Source organism: Equus quagga, chromosome 3 (genome assembly GCF_021613505.1).
Source record: "Equus quagga isolate Etosha38 chromosome 3, UCLA_HA_Equagga_1.0, whole genome shotgun sequence".
NCBI lineage: Eukaryota > Metazoa > Chordata > Mammalia > Perissodactyla > Equidae > Equus > Equus quagga.
The window spans coordinates 131082395-131102980 of NC_060269.1; the positions used below are offsets into that span (position 1 = coordinate 131082395).

The following is a 20586-nucleotide window of genomic DNA, read 5'->3' on the forward strand; positions in this document are numbered from 1 at the left end:
AGAGGTTATTTGCAATTTAAAAGAGATGCTTCTTGGAACATTCAGCGTCCTCAGGAACGCTTTTGAGTTTCAAGCCATTTTTCAGCTCCCACCGCACTGTCCACCATTCCAAAGTAAGGACATATTCCCTCTCTGGACCTCTTTCCTTCGTAAACCAAGTACACGTTTCTCTTTACAGATAGACAAAGCAAGCTCTCACCTTTAAAAATGACTGCTCACCATGGGCAGTCAGAATGAAAATGGAAACATATCCCCTACCAGTGAGCATGGGTTGCACAGTGAATGAATAATATCCTCAAGAATATATAAATTAACACATACAGAGGCTCATGCATGTGTTTGGGCATACATGTATCTATTTTTCCCACAGATAAGGATCTCCAGAAAAGTACTGAAAACCCATATGTTTGCACGGTCTTTTTCATACCCCCTCACAATATATCACAAGTCTACGGTGCGACCAATACCTCCCTTACTTGCCTTAAATATTTCCTTTAGTTTAATCTTTTTTTAAGGGTTTGGTGTTTACAATACCACCAAGGAGAAGAAAGGAGAGGAAATCAGAGAATTGCTCATTTGCTACTGAAACAAGAGTCATACACCACACAGAGAAGACAGGGACTGGAGCCAACACAGTAGGTAGTCTTTTATCATGGAGACATCCTCCCAGCAGGGAAAGAAAATCACAATTAGCATGCTCTCAGAGTCTGATATAAAAGTGGCCACACCATAGTTCAGTGATCCAATGTAGATGGAACTTCAGGCTACCTACCACCAGGGCACAGGCCCTTTGTTTGTTTATTCAACAAATATTTATAAGTGTCTCTTATATGCTGGGCACTCTAATAGGCACTGGGAATACTATGATGGACAAGACAAATTTGGGGGCAGTCCCTCTGAGTTTCACATATCCTTTGCCTTATTTATATGATTTTTCCTATCTATGAATATAAGGGCCTTGTTCTAGCCATCTTTTTAATTACACCCCAAAGCCTTGTACCATTTATTAAAGATACAGCAAATCAATAAATTCTCTATAAAATGAATGGATTAAAAAAATCACACATATTGAAGAAAAGTTACAGACAGAAAATTATTCTCAGAGAGATATTTCAAACTGGAATCACTTCCTAAGGAACTTGATAGTTTTTCTAGAGATGACCTCAAGAATAAAGTTAGGGTTAAAGTGAGTTACGTAATTCTTGACAGGTTCTTTTTGTTTTAAATCACATATAGAGTTGCTGTTTACAAATCAGGTTAATTAATTAGATCTCTAAATTATACTCACAGCACTATTTTTTTTTGGTAGTATGAAGTGCAGTTTGTGACTGGAAAATGTTTGAAAAACTGGGCCCGTTCTAAGGAATTCTTTTGGGAAGATTCTCCCCAGATAAGTCTGAAAATATACTATATTCAAAAGCATAAATTTCACAACTTCCCCCTAATTCTTTCGATATGCTTGAATTCTGACAGGATATTTCTCCACAGACTTTTTAAAGTTCTTAAGTCAGTTCCATCAGAGGCATGAAAAAGGCTGCTCATTACTTCGGTTTCCTCACCTCAGAAATAATAATGACACTTTTCCTCACAGATTACTCTAAGGAACCAATGAGAAAACATGCATTCAACACTTTGAAGCTTAAGAAGCATGATGCAAATATAATCTATCATTGTTCTGCTCTATAATCGTTCTTGTAATATATTAATTTCATGAGAACAAAGACTTTATCTTATTATTTTTTGTATACCCAGGGCCAGTGCTGACATTAGATGTGTTAAAAGACGAAACTTTACCTAAACTTTATCTATCACTAGCATTCTCATATTCCTCTTTAGATTTTGTAATGGAGACTGAATTATTGCCTTGTATAAAACAAAACCTCCAAACATTAAAATATATGGGACAATGGGTAATTTGTTCTGCGTCTGTCTCCATCTGTCCACAGGCACCTCCCTAAATGGTAAATTCCAGTAACCAAAAAAGAGATTGGTCAGGAGACCTGAGGTGGAATAACAGTTGGGAGGAGAAGGGTGGGGCAGAAGGGAAGTCTGTGTAGGGATAGACACCAATGGCGACATGTTCAAAGACTGGAAAAAAAAGGCAAGGGAATGATAATAGGCTTCTCAAAAGCTTGTTGCTGTTGATAAATGCTGCTGTAATAGCATGCTGTCCATCATTCTGATTCAGCTTAACAGTACACTAAAATCCTTGGGAGTGTTGGTAAGTTTTTTGTTTTGATTTATTACATTTTTCTAATCATCATCATAAACAGCGATAGTTTGCCACTCTAACAGTCTAAAGTGGTGGTTCTCAACCCTTTTCAACTGCTTCCAGTCACAAATTTTTTACATAGTAACCATGAACAGGAACACACACATGCACACAAACACAACTGAAACTTGGATTGCACAAGACAATATTTACTCTTACTATATGAGTGATGAACTCGGAATGTTTCTGCTTTATTTCATATCTTTCTAATTGTGGTGAAGACTCACAAACTGATTCATATCCCAATAGTGTGTTGCAACCTAAGTTTGCAAAACGCTGCCTTAGAATGTTCTTCTTTGTGAAAGTATTCATAAATATTCCCTCTCTGCGGTTACACATTAGATTATCCCAAAATTCTGGACTTCTTCCCCTCTATAATTTGTAGTTCCATTGATGATTTGTTACCAGATTCACTGTTTAAATATATTTAAGAAAGTTTGCTACTTGAATGAAGAAACATGACATTTCCAAGAAGCAGCAAATGGTAAGAGTTTTTTCCACCAGCTTCTTACACTGTTTCCTGTGCTCAAAACAAAATAAGAAGTTGAGGATAATTAGGTTTTATTCATAAATTTCACTATAGCCTCAGTGATGTGTCTGAAAATTTTCTTTTTTGCAAAATTAAATAACAGGCAATAGAATAAAAAGCCAAAAATATATACGTTAGAGGTTCACGTGGGTTACAGTGTATTTCCTATCATTCCACATTTTAATGTTGTTCAAATATTTAGCTATTTTTCTTAAAAGGCTTTTATATTGGCAATGATTCACCAAAAGAAATCTCAAGAATTTGACATTCTTAGTATTTCAAAACTCGGGAAAATTTCAATAGGGCAGATGATGCCATAAATGTATTCAGAAGTTATCAAAATTTACACATGGAACACTTATATTTAGGCATACAAACACATACGACATAACAAATAGAGATGTAAATGTACAAACAAAGAGAGTTAGTGGGACCGTCCAGAGGATTCCCTGACTTACCTAGACTATTACTTATACAACTAAAATCGGCCACTTGCTCTCGCAACAATATGTAACAGGCTAAATTCTCCGAAGCTGCTTGAATTTACGTTATCTGACACCAACTAGAATAGCCTTCAGATAAATGTAGCTCACAAAAACAGGAGCCACATATTCTTTCTGAAAGTGACCAAAGTGACGTCAGTAAATCTAACTGAAAGGTTCTAACTTTTCGTAAGGAATTTAACCAAAAACAACTTGAAAATTCTTTAGTCAGTATTTCAAGATTAAGGAAAAATCTTTCCATTGGAAATACAAAATTAATCTTTCAAATTTGTTTCATAGGCAATATTTTTTATAAATGTTATTCAAGACCCTTGCATACACATGTGTGAGACAACACACAAACACACACTGTGGCATTTAGAAACACACACAGAAATGAGCACGAGACACTGTCCTTTAACAGAACTATCTCATTGGCGTAGAAAAAAAGGTGTGATTACACAACAACTTTAAAAATATTGATGAATTTAGGATTTTATTCGAAGTTGGTATTGAACGTATTATAGACAAAGACTTACTAGACCCAGTTTTCCTCGGTTCACACAAAGCCAGAGTCTTAAAATTATTTTTGACATATGCTTTTGGGGTTTTTTATAGGCTTCACTACTGATTTCCGCTAACCACCTCTTCGAGAATAGAATTCCTGGTGACTTAGACATCCATTAGTAGCACATTTCTTTATTAATACTGTTTCTTTTATATGTTTATTTATTTCAATACTATTTTTCCTTAAATGAGAAAAAAAACTTGAAAATCAAATGCACAAGTGGAACAAGCAGTGATTGGCTGACACCCCACGGCCAAGGGCAGGCTCCAGCAGCTTTCGGAGTAGCAAGGTCATCAGAGTATGGTGCATAATGGAGCATCATATTAGAGTGGAATTCAGCCAAACACAGTAATGTATGGATGTAGACGCATCTGAAAGAAGGAAAATAAAGATTTATGCAGGTACAAAAAAAATGCGATGAGAAATTTTCCCCAATATCTTATTCCCAATCGGAATGCTGGGGTAGAGGTTTTGGAGCAGAGAATTTTTATTTGCAAATTATGTGTTTGTAAATAATAAATATGCTCAGGGAAAAAAAAAGTTAACTTGTCAGGCGAATCCTTCTCAGAAGGTTTAACAGTTTTTTGTTTGTACACAGCATTAGAGTTCAATACAAACATCACTAAAGTCCTGAAAATAAACCTTTATTTCGCCTTTCAAACATTAATTCACCAGAAGTGATAATTAAGATTAGTTTGAGTGGTTTCAGCTCAATTCTTCTTGGAATGTGAATTCTCCCACAACACTAATGCTAAATAAAGCACTGTGTAATGTTCCGAAACAGTCCCTGCTTTAGAAAAGATTCTAAGGGCTTTTAAAATAAATACGAAAGAAAAGCAAAGCTGACTCAAGATATATATGAACAGATCTTACTATTTCTAGAGAGTCATAGTAAATAAATGGATGGGAAGCCTGACTAGAGTCTAGAAATTGGTTATATACAGCTTAAGCATAAAGCTCTAAACAATTATTATACTAAATTTCCTCCATAACCCCCCCCCACCACCCTCCCCCAGGAAAAGAAATAACGTTAAAACGTCTTATAGCATTGGTGGCTATGGCAAAGCAATGGTTCTGTCACACTATATTTAGTTTTAAAAATAGTTCAGATTTCATTTTTGAAATTAATAAGCTCAATCATTTCTATGTTATCAATATGTAAATTTAGAATCTAATACACTAGATTGGTTAACTGCCTAACAAGGAAGCAATCCAACTGGAAAATAACAAACTGTCAAATGCTTCTAAAAACTTGCTAGAAAACAAATTTAGAGGAAAAATTAGTTCACAATTGTGTGTTAGGGATGCTACTAAGGTAAAGGGCACCTGCAAAGAAGCGTAGAAGCCAAAAATATCATCAATACTGATGGAAAAGATAAAAGACTATCCCAATTAGAATGCAAAGAAAGTTTCATACATAATTTATAGAAAGCTTTTATTAATCTCCATTAAAATAGGTTGTTACTGAGGAAATAGTAAATGCTGGATAGAAGCTTACATCTCTTGTTACTGTTCTGCTAAAATTAAAAATTCTGTCAATTAACTTGTTGAATATACATTCTAAACCATGTTAAGTCACCTTAATGTATGTCATCAACTGCTATCTTCCATAAGGGGGAAAGAAATATTAATTTCTTTCAAAATCTATAAAATTTGAATTACAATTTCCCCAGTAATTTTACAGATAAAAACTAGAGCCCAAAGCAGAATTATATTCTATCGTAAAAATGTCATTCTTCATAGCCAAAATATAGTTATACTTACATAAATACATCTCCACAGATTTCTATCACTGTTGAAATATATACAGAGAAGGCTGCAGAAATTCACTTTTTTTCTAAGGCAGCATGATAAATAAAAAACTTTGGACTCCGCATTCTATGCCTTGGACTCTTGTCCACATTATATCCCTGTAATCTTGTGATCGCAAGCAAATTACTTTTTCAAACTAGGCCTCAGTTGCCTCTAAAATTATATAAAATGAGGGGACTGGTTTAGTTGGTATCTTTTAATTCTAAAATGTGATGACTCTAGTGATTTTAGATCCAGACATTAAGCAGCTGATTACAATATATTTTATTTCAGTTTTGTATATGTTTAAAGTTCAAATGTTTTCCACATATCTATGTATGAACATCACAATGAAACAGAAGTCTAATGGCACCATAGTTGGTTTCTATCAAAACATCACCATGCGTTTGTGTGCATGTGGAAAGAGAGAAAGTTACTTTGCAATATAGACCATGTGCACACTTTTCCACATATGACACAGGAAGATAAAAAGAAAAAATGATTTCACTATATTCATCCTGCTGCATGATTTACTTAAAATCTTTATATGGACTTTGTGGTCTTAAGTCTTAAATCATTAATCGACTTAGGGTAAGTGTGGGATAAGGTTCAAACTGTCATACCTGGACTTCCATAAAAACTTGCATATTCATTGCAAATCAAATCAGTGGATGACCCTTTCCTTGTTTCATAACTATCCAGAGATCCAGGTAATGCTGCTTTAGTAGATTCCTCCTGACTAAAGACCTAGTCTAACTTTCATCAGCTATTAGCCTCTTCCCTATGCTATCAGGCCAAATTTAACAGAAATCCCACAATATGCAGATTCATTGTGCCTCTGGAAAGTCTTCTTGGTTATAGACAGGAGAATCATATTATAGAAACTATGCTTATAAAACTAAAACTGGAAGCTGTGGTTGGCATCACCATGTAGATGCATTTCCACTATAATATGTATGGTGTAATATACATTCACAAATAAATTGATATTTCGTTTTCTCAGCGCCTAGAACTCTAATAGATGATGGCAAGTCATCCATTTGCTTCCAGAATTGAAGTAATTTAAAAAAATAATTTCTGCCATATTTTTCACTAAGTATGTAATGAATATATTGAACACAATTTGATCAATTAAAGAGGTCATTATTCAGACTACATTCAGCAGTTCCTTACACAAGGGAAACTCACCAGAGTTAATATGAATTTTTCTTGAGTATTTCAGGATCAGCTACAAATGGATTTTTAAATTAATGTTTATTCAAGCTGTATTCTCTATACTCTTGCCAAAAATAAAGTACCTTACTTTCCATTTACTAAATACAATAAAATTTTTACTTGCGAGTACATTATCTAAATAAGAGCATAGCAAAGATAAACTCAACAGGACTTGAAAATAATAAGCGAAGTGGTAACTATAGTTTTATATTGCCTATTAATCTTTCAGAATTATACTAATTTTTTAAAGAAAACTGAAAAATAGTTAACACATCATAAAACGCTGGAGATTTAAAAATAAATAGAAAAATAGGATACTTCTGCCTTTACTTTACAAATCAAAAGCACAACTGTACTTCTAGGTCACGAAACTTGAACAACCACCAATAGCAGGTTTACCAAGCAAAGAAGAATGAAATGGAAAGGTGGACATACTCTCAATAATGCTGTCAAGGATCCACATTTTGCTCGACTAGACACATTATTTAGTTGAGTGCAAAGCCTTTTCACTGAACTGCAAAGATCTGAACTAAGAAAACCAGGGTTACGTCATCAGTTTTCCTAATGTGTGGATTTCAGAAATAATTCCAGCAACTCTGCAACACACATCTTCTAGATTCTGCCAAAAAGTAATATAGAAGCTTGATCTGAATGTCTCTAGAGCCTATGAAAACAAACCAAAATGAGGCATATGTGTGTGTAGGGGGGAGCATTATTTACAAACTTTTATTTCTACAAAGCTGTTTAATTGTTATAATGTAACCATTAACAGGACTTAGCAGCAACATTTTAAAATGTCTAATTCTCATGAAGGCAAGACACTGTAATAGACATCACTTCCATTATATCCCAGATAAAGAACTATGACAAGGCAATTCAGAAAAATTATAAATAAAATGAAGGGGCTTTATGTCAGATGAAATCTCAAATTTTTAATTAATCCCTACCATAAGGAATTAAAAGAAGGCAACCCGCAGGTTTTCCTTAGACAAATTCAGTATCAAAGGGAATAAATTATAACAAAACCACGTGGGTTGGTTTTTTGTGGGGTTTTTTGGACAGGTTTAATTTAAAAAAATATATTTTGACAGTATGGAAAAACTAAAGGTAATATCTTTTTTTAAATAAACATAGAAAATCATCTACTTATGGTACAAAAAAATCAGAACAAAAAAGATCCTGTTTATTATCTTAGATGTCTAAACCAAATGTAACTTTGTAAATGGATCCCTTGTGCCCTGACAGCAATATTGAGGAGATGAAGGGTATCAGTTACTATTACTGATTACATTAAGGGGAATGTGTTTCATTCACCTTTATTTCATTTTAGGGCAGCTATTTATTGTGGTTAAAACCTTATACATCTTTTGAATATCCAACGACATACAAGTTTTCCAAAGTCACTTTTGGTAAACTGCATGATTTATTCCAATGGCTTTGTAGGTTTTCTCTTCCGATATATGGATTTCTTTGCTCGGTTAAGAGACCAACACCATACATTAGTTTATTTATAAGCATATCACTTTGCCTTTTAAGCAGGATGCCACAACACTTTTGATATTGGCTGTTTTAAATATTCAAGAATACAGAGCTAACACCATTTGATGAGCCAAATAAAGCCTAAGTGTCAGCACAGAACATATGAGGTGATTGTATAAAATATCTATAAATCTACCACTTGATATGTCCACTCAAAATTTTAAGATTACACAATTTAGAATGCAAATGCCATTCAGCCACAGGACAAAAAGTCCCATTAGGATGACAGCTGAGAAGTAAATATTTTGCAGAACTCTCTTTTCCCATGCTTTTGCATTACAAATCACCATTTTTTAGGGAAATTTCTACAGATCTCAATTTATTTGTGGATGTTTATAAGTAACCTTATAAAAGTGCTGTTATTTTAGCTGGAATCATCCTTGTTTACAAAACTGATAAAAGCACCAAAAACAAAACAAAAGTCAGCTTCTAACCTCAGGTAAAGCAATAACACAACAGATACAAACTCTCCACTAGTCAAATTTCAGTTTAGCAGAAATCAATAACTCAGGCTCACGGGCATCAAAAGACACATTTACAAAAGCCATTTAGTACAATGTAGTTCAAACCCGTGTTCTAGTGGACTGTTTTGAGTATTGGATATAAAAGCATGTTAAGTCTGTTTCTTCTTATACAAATAGCTGAAGTAAAGTACAATATATAGAAAATATTTCTTGAGGAAAATAATTTTTAAAATTATGAAGGCAATAAGGAATTAATATCTTTCCTATAATATCTCTAATGAGCCCACCAATAACATCTTTAATGAGGCTATAAAATAACTTTTTCCTTTGCCTTAATTCTTCTCAGATCACACATTCCACATGCAAAGCACACTTAATACAAAAACAATTCTTCAATGTTACTTGACATAAATGTGTTTCTTTAGATGAGCTCTGGAGGTAAGAAATATGTAATTTACTAGAGTTATTAGTGGAATTGCTATAGTATTAGACACAGCAGTTTCCAAAAGGTTTTTTTTGTTGTATGCACAACTTTGGTGGATGGAAAAGTAGACTTTGTGAGTATTACATATATCACACACAAGCAAAACTTTCAAAAATAAATTTTATATTTTCTGCAGTTGACTTCAAAATACACCATTTTCTTTTTACTATTTCCACATTTCAACAAGAAACAACTATGTCAAATATTCCATATAACCTTTATATTCTCAGTATATCACAATGGATACCAAAATACTCTTGCACACAGTGCATTAAGCATGAACATTTTTGTTGCTTAGCTTAAATAATGAATGGTTCATGCAATATACTTTTGTTTATAAACTCTTAATACCAAACACAAAAAATGCAGAAGACGATTTCATATCCTCATAGAAGCCAAATTCTTAGAGATAGCGAAGTATTAAAAATGTAGTTTTGCATAAATTTGCATATCACAAATATTTTTAAACCAGCATTTTTGTCAAAGTAGTCAATATTTCAATATCTCATACACGGTACTACATTTGCATGAATCAGTGTTTGCTTATCTGCAAAATCCTGCGTAATATATAACATAGTTAAAAGTTTTATAGTGTCCAATTTGCACAGATACCACAGTAACTTAGAAATTTCCTCTCTGTATACAATTATCCACTTAGTAGCCACAAAAGAAAATAATTTCAAGTTAAAGGTAACCATCCAAACAATATATACATATTTATTCTGGAAACAGAAAATGTAGGATGAATTAGGGCTGTCAAATACAAAGAGAAGTGCAAAACAACGCCTACTTTGAATATTTTCTCTCGTAGTTTAGTAAACATTGATCTAACTTGCAAAATACAGTGGTGCACCTTGTGTAGATGGCCTCTATTAAATTAATGGTGTATGAATTAACACTAAATTCCTGCTATTAACTTTTCAAATAATAGCTTTAAAAGTGAGAAGACAAAACTTTATAGAAGATGCTCTGTCTCCTAGTTAGTAGCCCTCCTAGGATATTAAATATATTTGGGATGCATCTTACCTGTTTGCTGTACTTGTTATTGGTTTGACAGCTGTACTCAGAGCAGTGATCTGATCCAATTGAAATGTTGTCTCCTGCTCCCACAAATGTGTTGGCTGGTGGTAGATCTTGTACGGCCTGGTGTTTTTTTCCTGCAGTTGGTGATTGGGGGTGAAGCTGGACAGTAGGCAATGGGGAACTAGATTTGTAATGCCTGGCCAGGTCAGGACTGCCAGGCCCACCGTTAACCGATCGGTATCGCCCCATGCTCGGGCTGTCTGACAGCTTCTCATTGACACTATCATACCTCTGTCCATTTGGTTTAGAAGCTTCTACAGTGACAATGCTGCTGTAGAGGGGCTGCTTAGATTTTTTGTTTTTCTTGTCCTTTTTAGGCTTTTTAGATTTGTCATGCTGTTGGGGTGTAAAAAAGTCTTCGTGATCTTTTTTGCCAGCTTCGTAGCCATTTTTATTTTTGGACCGGCAGTACCTTGCCATCACCACAATTAAGATGATTAGAATCACTGTCATAATTCCAGCAACAACCCCAATGACAATACTGAGTCTCTGTTTGCTAATTTCGTAGCTTGGGTCACCAGCTATATCCTGGGTGAGTGGGGTGTGCAAACTTCTAGCTATCTGAGAGTCAATCACAGTTGCATTAGAAACACTTTCATTGACAAACACATGCACCAGAGTCGTGGTGGACTGGGAAGGCTGCCCACTGTCATTCACTTGCACCACCAACCTGTGCAAGCCATAATGCTTATGGGTGAGTTTTCCCACTAAGGAAACCACACCACTGGTGGAATCAATCTCAAACAGCTTGAAGGGATTCCCTCCCACAATGCTGTAGTTAAGGTCTGCATTGATGCCATCATCACTGTCTGTTGCCAACACTGTAGCTACTACTGTCCTGACATTACTTGAAGGTGGCAGTAAAGTGTAGGAAATGTTTCTGGGAAGGGTAACTGTAGGAGCATTGTCATTCTCATCCATCACAAAGAGAGAGACTGTGGCTGTGGCAGATCTGGGAGGATCTCCCCCGTCCACAGCCTTGACTCTGAATGTATATGTGGTCTGATGTTCCCGGTCAAAAGACATCGTGGAGTAAATGGTCCCTGTGTCATTTTCAATAGAAAAAATGTTACTGTTCTCCTCTATGTACAGGCTCATCTCCGCATTGCGCCCCTTGTCAGCATCCATCACCGTCACCATCCCCACCGGGCTGTTGGGCTGCAAGTTCTCTTTCACATAAAAGGTAAAGACGTCCTGCATAAACTTAGGGTCATTGTCATTCTTGTCAGCCACCTGCACAATCACCGTGGTGCTGCCCTGCAGCACAGGGATGCCTTTGTCTTTGGCATTAACTTTAAACTCATACCTGTCAGTCTGCTCGCGGTCCAGCACCGTATTGACGAGGATGTCCCCAGAATCGGGATCAATGGCAAAGATCCCCATTACAGAGGACTCCAGCGAGTAGGCAATCTCCGCATTCTTCCCGCTGTCAGCGTCTGTCGCCAGCACAGTGGCCACCCTTTCGCCAGGAATGTTGTTCTCGGGAAAGTAAACCTCCACCACTGACTGGCCAAAGACGGGAGGGTTGTCGTTAGTGTCTCCCACCTTCACAACCAGAGAGTTGTTGCTGGAGAGGCTGGGGCTGCCCGAGTCCACTGCCACTATGACCACGTTGAACTCCCGGGTGGTCTCATAGTCCAGAGGGGCCGAGGTGTGCAGGAAGTACTTTTTCTTGTTCTGGTCGCCCTCTGTGTCGCTGGCTGGCTTGAGCTGGAAGGGCACGTCGCCCACCACGGTGCAGGTGACCACCCCGTTCTCGCCTTGGTCTCGGTCTGACACCTGCACCAGGGCGATGGGAGTGTCGACCAGAACGTCCTCGGCCACGTTGGCCACCCCATCCTTGAGCGGGATACGCCCGATCTTGCGGATTTCAATGGATGGCACGTTGTCGTTCTCGTCCTTGATGTTGAGGACCACGGTGGCCTTGTCGGTCTTGGGGGGCTGCCCGCGATCGCGGGCCATGACCGTGAAGCGCAGCTGGTTCACCTCCTCGCGGTCGATACGGTGCAGGACACTGAGCCAGCCTGACGTCTCGTCGAGGCGCAGCAGCCGCCGCACTGACTCGGTAGCCGCCCCGAACACGTACTCGATCTGCCCGTTGACCCCCACGTCCAAGTCGGCGGCACGCAGCTGCAGGATGGGGGTCCCAGGGGCGCTGTTCTCGGCCAGGTCCGCCTCGTACACGCTCTTCTCGAAGCGGGGGCTGTTGTCGTTCACGTCGGTGATGAGCACCCGCAGGATAGCCTGAGAGGAGCGAGGCGGGTCGCCCCCGTCGCGCACCCGCAGGGTCAGCTCATAGGAGTCGCGCTGCTCGCGGTCCAGCGCCCCCTTCACGATCAGCTGCGGCTGCTTCTCGCCATCCGGGGTGTCGGCCACCTGCAGTTCGAACACGCTGCTGCGGCCCCCGGGGTTCGCCCCGCCACCGCCCTCTGGCGCGTCCAGCCGCCTCTTGGAACCCCCGGGGCCGCCGCCGCTCGCGCCGTTCCCGCCGCCCCCGGGGTAGGGGGCGCTGTCGGCAGCCCCGGCGCGCCGGCCCTCGCCGCCGCCGCCGCCGCCGCCGCCCCCGGGCTCCTGGAGCAGCTCGTAGCGCTCGATGCCGTTGCGGCCGAAGTCACGGTCGGTGGCTGTGGGCAGCAGGTAGAGTGTGCCCACCGGCCGGTTCTCCTCCACCGTGAGCGTGAGCACCGGCGACGGGAAGGTGGGCGTGTTGTCGTTGATGTCGAGCACGATGACCCGACCCTCGAACAGGTCCACCCAGCTCTGCGAGGGCCCGATCACCGACACCTCGAAGTCCAGGAAGCACTCGTTCTCGTCGAAGATCATCTGACACTGGGGCAGCTTCTCGCGGTCGATGCGCCGCTCGCTCGTGCTCAGCTCGCCCGTGAGGTTGTCGATCTTCAGGTACTCGGAGCCCGACTCGAGGCTGAAAGTCACCTCACCCGAGCCGGTCACGATGCCTAAGTCGGAGGCGACGTTGCCGATGCGAACGTCTGCTGGGCCCTCCTCGGCCAGTCGGTACCGGAGGAGTTGCTTGGCGGCCGCCAGGCTGAGCGACAGCGGCAAGAGGAGACAGCAGCCCAGGCACCAGCCGCGCGCCCATCCCATGGTCCGCATCCTCAGCATCTTCTCTTGCTGCTGCTGCTATTGCTCCTTCTAATCACAGCCCCCTCGGCGCCCCCCTCCTCCGGGGCCGGCCGCCTGCCCTCCTCCCACTCCTCTCCCCTCTCCGGGAAAGGAAGAAGCGATAGGGAGAGGTGGGAGGGGGCAAGAGCAGCGTGCAGAGTCGGCAAAGGGAAACCAGCGATAGATCCTTCTTTTTTTTTTTCCTCCTGCTTCTTCCGAAAGTTATTGTTTCATAATTCATGCAATGGGTGCTAATCGCCCGCTCGCCGGCCGCCGTTCAGTCGCAGTACTCACAGTTCACGGGACACTGCGCGCCGCGGGCTCGGCGCCCCCCCAGAGTCATCCCCGCAGCGGGCGGAGGATCCCGGGCTCCTGGCCCCGCTCTGTCGGATGGGGCCGGAACCGCTCCGGCAGGCGGGCGGTGGAGCCGGGAAGCGGCGGGGAGCGAGCCGGCAGCCTCCCCCGCCTGCCAACCCCGCTGGTCTTTGCTGCTACTGGAGTTGACTCCAATTCACGTTCCAGCCACTCACTCCAGAACCAGCTTCTGCTCCGGCTGCCCAGGCAAACGTGAGTCGCTTCCTGCACGAGGCGCCGGGGCCAGCGACAAGCCAGTCTCAACTCCGACTCCGCTCAGGCAGCGGGGGAGCCAGTCAACAGATCGAGAATGAAAAATCTCCGGCAGGTCGCTTCGGGCACCGTGCCGTGGAGAACAGTCGCGTCACAGAGCGGTCCGCGTCCGGGTAACCCCCGCGCGCCGAAGAGCAGCCCGAGCCATCTTCAGAGACGCCCAGAGAGTCAGTCCCTTCTCACCCCCGAGAGCTCGGGTTTCTCTTTTTTCTTAACAACTCTGCGCAAGGTCATTAGTCACGAAGCCGCCGCCTGAAACCGCAGCAGCCGTTCGCCCGCGGGGGCGAAGGCTGAGCCGTGCGCACCGCGCGGTGCCTAAGTTTGGGTTCGCCGCCGCAGAGTCCGTGCCTTTCCTCACCTGCATTCGGCCCGCATGTCGGAGCACTGGGATCTGCAGCGCTGTGCGCGATTCAGGGAGGAGATTGCAGCCTCTCTCTCTCTCCGTTCTCTCTTGATCCCTCCCCTCCCTCCCTCTCTCTCCTCCCTCCTCCTCCTCTCTCCTCCCTCCTCTCCTTTCCCCTTTCCCCTTCTCCCACTCTCTCTCCTGCACGTTCCCTCTCCTTCACTCCCAGTCCCAATGCTGGCAACTCGAGCTGAACTTGATCCCTTTGCAGTTCAAAGGTGAGCAAAACAGGCTCGGTGCGCAGGCGACGTTGGCCTGGCGAAAGCCCCCGGCCGGGCTCCCTTAACGGCAATTAACAAAGATGCCCAATTCTGTCCGGATTTCCGAAGAAAAGCCAAAGGCATTGGGGAGGAGGGTGGAGGGGGAGGTGGAGTCAGAGACAGCTGCCAAGTAGCTTAAAAAAAAAATCCAGTTTGCCAAGGGGAGAAAAAGTGCCAGTCGGTTGTTGCCTCGGAAGTGCCCTGGCACGGCGGGTGAATTCCGCAGTTGTCTCGTCCCCTTTCGCGTCTGGGAGACTCTGGCGCGGGCGCTCCTGCCGCCCCTTGGGCTGTCACGGCTCGAAGACACTGAATGGCAAGTGGGAAGCACCCGCTCGCTAGCTGCAAGCCGGAAACCCGCAAGTTTGCCCAAAGTGGTGGTTGCTGCTGGGAGCTCGGTGGCTCGCTCGCGGCTCAAGCTTGTCCCTGAAGCTGCTGTGGCGGCGGCAGCGGCGGCGTTAGCAGCCGAGGCGCGGAAACTACACACTCGCAGAGGAGGAGGGAGAAGTGCCGGGGGGAGGGAGACAGGAGGGAGTACTAGTCAGCCGCCGCGCTCCGGAGAGCCCAGCTTCAGCCCCGGGGCCCATTCCGAGTATGCACAATCCCAGGCAGTCCCCCTTAAGCCAAAGCCTGCCCCCCACCTTCCCCGGCGAGTGCAGCCGCTTTCTCCTCCCGGGGGAGGGGCTTGCTTGTCCTCCCGGGGGCTGGTGAATTGCCTCTTGCTCCGACTATTGCGGAGTGAGTGTGTGAGAGCGTTGGAGCGGGGGTCAGGAAATGTTTCTCCTTCTGCTTCTCCCCCTTCTCACACCGTGTTCCCCACCCCCTGGTGTCTCCTGTTGGCAATTTATCGTCTTGGTTAGGGCATGATTACCGGTGTGGCTTGGGGGACCCCGCGTGCGCCCAGGGAGCCACGCTGATGTTCTGAGAAACCGTGATGGGCTGCAGTGGTTAAGAGAGAACATCAAACTCCAGAAAGAGTGAAAGAGGGATCCTTTTTTGGGAGCAGAGACTTCGGAGGACTGGGGGTGGGGGGGCCTATCTTTGTTTAAATGCTTGGCATTCCTGTCATCGTGCTTGCTAACGGGGGTAGACCGGGTGTGTGAGCGCGCCTGGGGAATAAACACATGTTGGAAGCCTCGATATTATTTTCTGAGCAGAAACCTGCAACCTTTAGTAACTGGCAAAGTGTAGCGTCACCTATCTGGATAAAAGGGAAATAAACTTTAATGGCAACTTTGTGTACCGAAGTGTCCCTAGCTCCTTTTCTCTCCTTCTTTTGACTTTGTGCCACTCAATCGTACATGGTATTCCCCAACGCGAGGCTTTCCCAGCTTTCAATCACGGCCACCGCAGCCCGCCTCGTCAGATTTCAGTTCTGGTTGTGTTTTCTGAATTGTAGCCATCGACTCTTCATTTATTTCAGCGGCTGTTAAACAAGGGGGGCTCGCCAGGATTAAGGGGGTTGCGGCGGGCAGGAGCTATTTGGGGAGAATTCTTACCATCTCAAAAGAGAAAAGGGGCTGCTGCTGGGATTTGGTTGGTTCTCAGCTCGTCTGCCCAATCTACAGGCATGGAGGGGCCTCCTCCTAAAGGGAAATTTAAAGCGAAAAGAAGAAAAAAGAAAGAAATCTGTCCGGAGTGGGTACTCTGCCTTTACGAGACCTATGTGAGGAGGCAGAACGATTTAAACAAGACAAACACCAATAAAGTCTACGAGCAGATGTAGCGCGCGGTTGTTGAGGCGGGCGCAGCCAGCAGGAACAGGGGGGAGAGGCGGCCGAGATTTCCAAGCTCTCCTTACGGGGGATCGTAGAGGCGCGGAGGGTGAAAGTGTGCGTGGTACGTGCCAGAGAGCTGGCGACTATTTCCCAGTCTGCTAAAGCAAAGGCACTCCGGGGGTAGCGGCGCCTCCTCCGGGGCCAGGCCGGGAATCCGGCCTTCCCCTCAACACCGCCCCCCCTCCACCGCCGCCGCGGTCGCTGCCACCCGAGCCGCTCGGCTCTATATCTGCAGCATCAGCGAGAAAAGCTCCGCGCGCAGACTCAGTGCGCACCGCCGCAGTCTGGAGACGGGGGGCGGGGGCGGACGCCGCAGCGCCTTTGCGCCCGGCTAAGTGGCAGTAACACCAAATCCCCCTTGAATTTGGCAAACTCTGGTTTATCAGAATGCCTCCCTCCCTCCGACACCCGATTCCCTTTTTAGCAGGGTCCAAGGCAAAAGAAGGAAGCCGTCTCCACTCCGCGGCCTTGCGCTCGTGCATTCCGATGCGCGGCAATATGGTGCAGTGCACTCCCTCCCTGCGCCGCCTTTACTTAGATTTTACAAACTTCGGGCAGCCGCGTGGGCAGAGATGTTGTGCACTCTCTCTTCCCTCGCCAGACCGTAAACTTGAAAAAACCCCTGCGCATCTTCAAACATTCGCCCACCGCTCCGGCACGCAATCTCCAGGCGCACACTATCGAGGGGTGGAGGAGTGGCGGCTTTTCCCCACAACGCTGCACCTTTCTTCCCAGATGACCCGGGGGCGCAGCGCGTCCTTCACAGTGGAGTGGCTTCCTCACAGCGAGCGGGCGGTACTCTCCAGTCCGCCCCCCCCCCCCCTCATCCCTACCACCTCCGCCGCCGAGCCAAGCCAGCGTGGGAACGGGGTCCGACGTGTGCGGCATGGAGAACAGCGCGGCCCGCCTGCCCGGGCCAGGGAGCCTCCTGGCTTTCCTCCCTCCCCCATCGGTCCCCGGCTCCGACCTTTCCGCCGGAGCAGCCAAGGAGCCGTGGCGGCTTTGCCCGGCGGCGCGGTTCTTGGGAACAGGAACAGAATGGGCGGGGTGGGGGTGGGGGCGAGGTGAGAGGAGCCCTCGGGGTGCCCTTGCCGCGGCCGGAGCTCGCAATCCTCTTCCGCCCCCAGTCTAGGGACGGACACTCCAACTCCTGCCTCGCCAGCCTCCCGCCGGCCCGGAGGATGAATGAAGGCGAGAAGCCGTTTCCCCCACCCCCGCCCCATTTCCGCAGTCTTAGAGCCAGTGTCACAAGTGCTCAGCAATTTCATTAAATGGAACCGGGGGACTTAATCCCCCCCGGTACCAGACCTCACCCAGGGAATATGATATCCGGCTTCGCTCCCACCCACAAACCCCGCCCGGCTTTTCAGACCCGAGGCTGCATTTATCTTCTCAACCTGAGAGGAAAGGGTTTAGAAGGAAATGGGATCGAAAGTGTAACTGGCTGCAATAAATTAAAGAGCCCGCTACTGCCGCTGCTGCTGCTGCTGCTTTGGCGGCCAGAACTGAAGAGAGAAGGCGAAATCAGTGTCCTGTAGCCTGCGTTGAGTGATGGGACGTCATCGCTTGTATGAAGCAAAGTGTTTGAGGAAATGTTGGAATATTGGGGATTTTGGTTTTTTTCTTTTTGTTTTTTAAAGGACAATAAAAAGAGCTGTCCCTTTGAAATCCAGATATAAAAAATGAAATTCATTAAAATAGAAATACCACCCAGTTCTAATAGACATTTTTTAAAAAGCTTGGCCATCGGCTCCTTTTCTATGCCAAATATCCTACCGTAAACTTAAAATATTCAGTAATTTGGGTTTTTTAAATTTACCTACTAACCTTGCTTAAAACTGCTTTGCACTTAAGAAATATCAGTGACTGAGCTGAAAAATAGCATTCAGGGGCCGTGATGTAGTTTGAGCCTCAAGAAAAGACAGGAAGAGATGTAACAATTACCAAAGTTTCTGCGTAGGAATATAAAGAAGTAGGTGCTGAGATATGATCTCAGGGGGGCTTTCATTTATTATAGACGCTGTATTCACAATAATACAAGACAAAGGTTAAATACAGTAAACATGATAGCCAGTTCTGGAAAGAAATATAAAGCAATTTGACGGGAAGAGAGAAAGTGACTCAAGAACTCCACCAAGGGACAAATAGAGGAAATGACACCCTACATCTCCAACTCTATTGACCTTTCATCTTTTTAAAAAGGATCCTGTATATCCACTTACTTATGTGTAGACATGAATTTGAGGCCTTTCTGATCAATCATTTCTCCAACTACTTTTGGTAAATTTCATACTTTAGTCTTCTTTCTCTAAATAATTTTTCAGAGATGATTGTCCCTTAAACATCATTTCAAATAGTAAATATAACTATGCATAACTATTGTCTTATAGCAAATATGATTTTGATTCTTGGGACTGTGAGAAACTTTAGGCATATTTTGCAGCCTTAAATCCATGCTCATAGTATTAAAATGTGTAGTAGACTGAAATGGCTAAATTATTCATTGCAATAACAGACTTTTTGATAGACATTAAAACTCAGCAGTTTAAATAAGGAAACCACAGATTTCCTTTTAAGCAGGTAATAACTGCTTGCATCAGTGGTTATTTGCTTGGTCTCCAGCCAAGAAGTAGAACCAGTTGTGCTGTGAAATCATGAAATCAAGTTATACAAAGCTATATACTGCAATATAGCCATAAAAGACGAACACAAGGTAAGAACTAAACTAAGTTAATTCGTATTACCTATCGGATAACTATAAAACATTTCCACAAGGCCAATATAAAAACTCTATTTACAAGAAAAAGAAACTCAGGAAAATAATTTTTAAGGGTTTATCTAAATATTAATTCATAGGCTATGTGATTTTCTGATTTAAAAAGAGTGTTTTCAGTTTTCAAATGACATTTGATAGAAATGATTTTCACTTTAAGCTTAGCACAGATTGACAGGTGATTTTTTTCAATTTCTTAAGTTTGCTTTATATATAAAGAGCTAGCCGGTTACTCTAAGTGGCAAACACATTGTCTTTTACAAAATAATTTACAGAGTTTTTTCCATCTTTACATTAATTTTTATACATTTACATAAATCTAAGTTCGGGTCCAAAACACAGCAATTTTGCAAAATCCGGGTGAGTTTTTGGGTAAAGACCCTTGATAAGTCAAAATAGTATATCCTATTATTTGTGGCCATCTGAAGCTGTTCCCTGTCTCTGTCTATGGTAAAAATGAACATTCCAATGCCCTTTGCAGCATGAACTTGAGATATTTGGCATTTCTTTACTACCATGGCAGCATATGTCAAATGATGCTGTGAATAATGACCTCTAAGCTAGATAATACATTAAGGATTTTAGGAAAGAAATCTCATTATCATGGCTTGTATGAATATAATACTCAAATAAATGACCTTGTTTGTGCTAAGAATGGTTGAAAAGTACGAATTAGCTATATTGACCTATGCTAACTAGATCACTTCTTAGTTAATTATCAATACCAGGTGGTGGAAAACTTCATTCAGTCAAATTTAACCCATAACGTTTAGAAAACACAAAATCTGGAATGTTTATAGAGTGGGTAATATAGTAAATTTGACTGACTACCTTAGCAGCAATGAATTTTCCAATGATAAATGATGATCCTTATATGGTAATCCCTGGGACCGTTCTCCAAACATTTCTGACATCTGGATCTAGGGTAGGACTGCACTTCTCGGCCCCCTTGTGGTTAGATGAGGCCACTTACTAGGTCTGGGCAATTGTGAGTGGAAGTATCAATTCACTTTCAAAGGGAACATGGATGGCTGAAGTGAAATCATCCTTCAGCTTTATCAGTCAAACTGATCCTTGAACTAGGACCACTATCTGGAAACTGTCAATAAACTTCAGACCAACATTGACTTTGGAAAGTAGCAGTATGTTTTAAATGCCTATTCCAGCACTTATTTGATGAATTATCAAAATATAGTTG

At 43.3% G+C, this 20586-nt stretch overlaps 1 protein-coding gene across 6 annotated transcripts in view; it reads right to left on the reverse strand.

Moving 5' to 3' along the window:
• Positions 1 to 13562, reverse strand: part of PCDH7 (protocadherin 7) — a 393242-nt gene extending 379680 nt beyond the window's left edge. For 5 of the 6 annotated variants that reach the window (XM_046656041.1, XM_046656040.1, XM_046656039.1 and 2 more), the window contains exon 1: positions 10371 to 13562. In XM_046656041.1, the coding sequence (XP_046511997.1) occupies positions 10371 to 13550 (3180 nt within the window). In that variant the 5' untranslated portion in view covers positions 13551 to 13562. Of the gene's footprint in view, positions 1 to 3757; positions 4223 to 10370 lie in introns of those variants that run through there. The other variant, XM_046656044.1, reaches the window with a different exon arrangement.
• Between the last annotated feature and the right edge of the window lie 7024 nt (positions 13563 to 20586).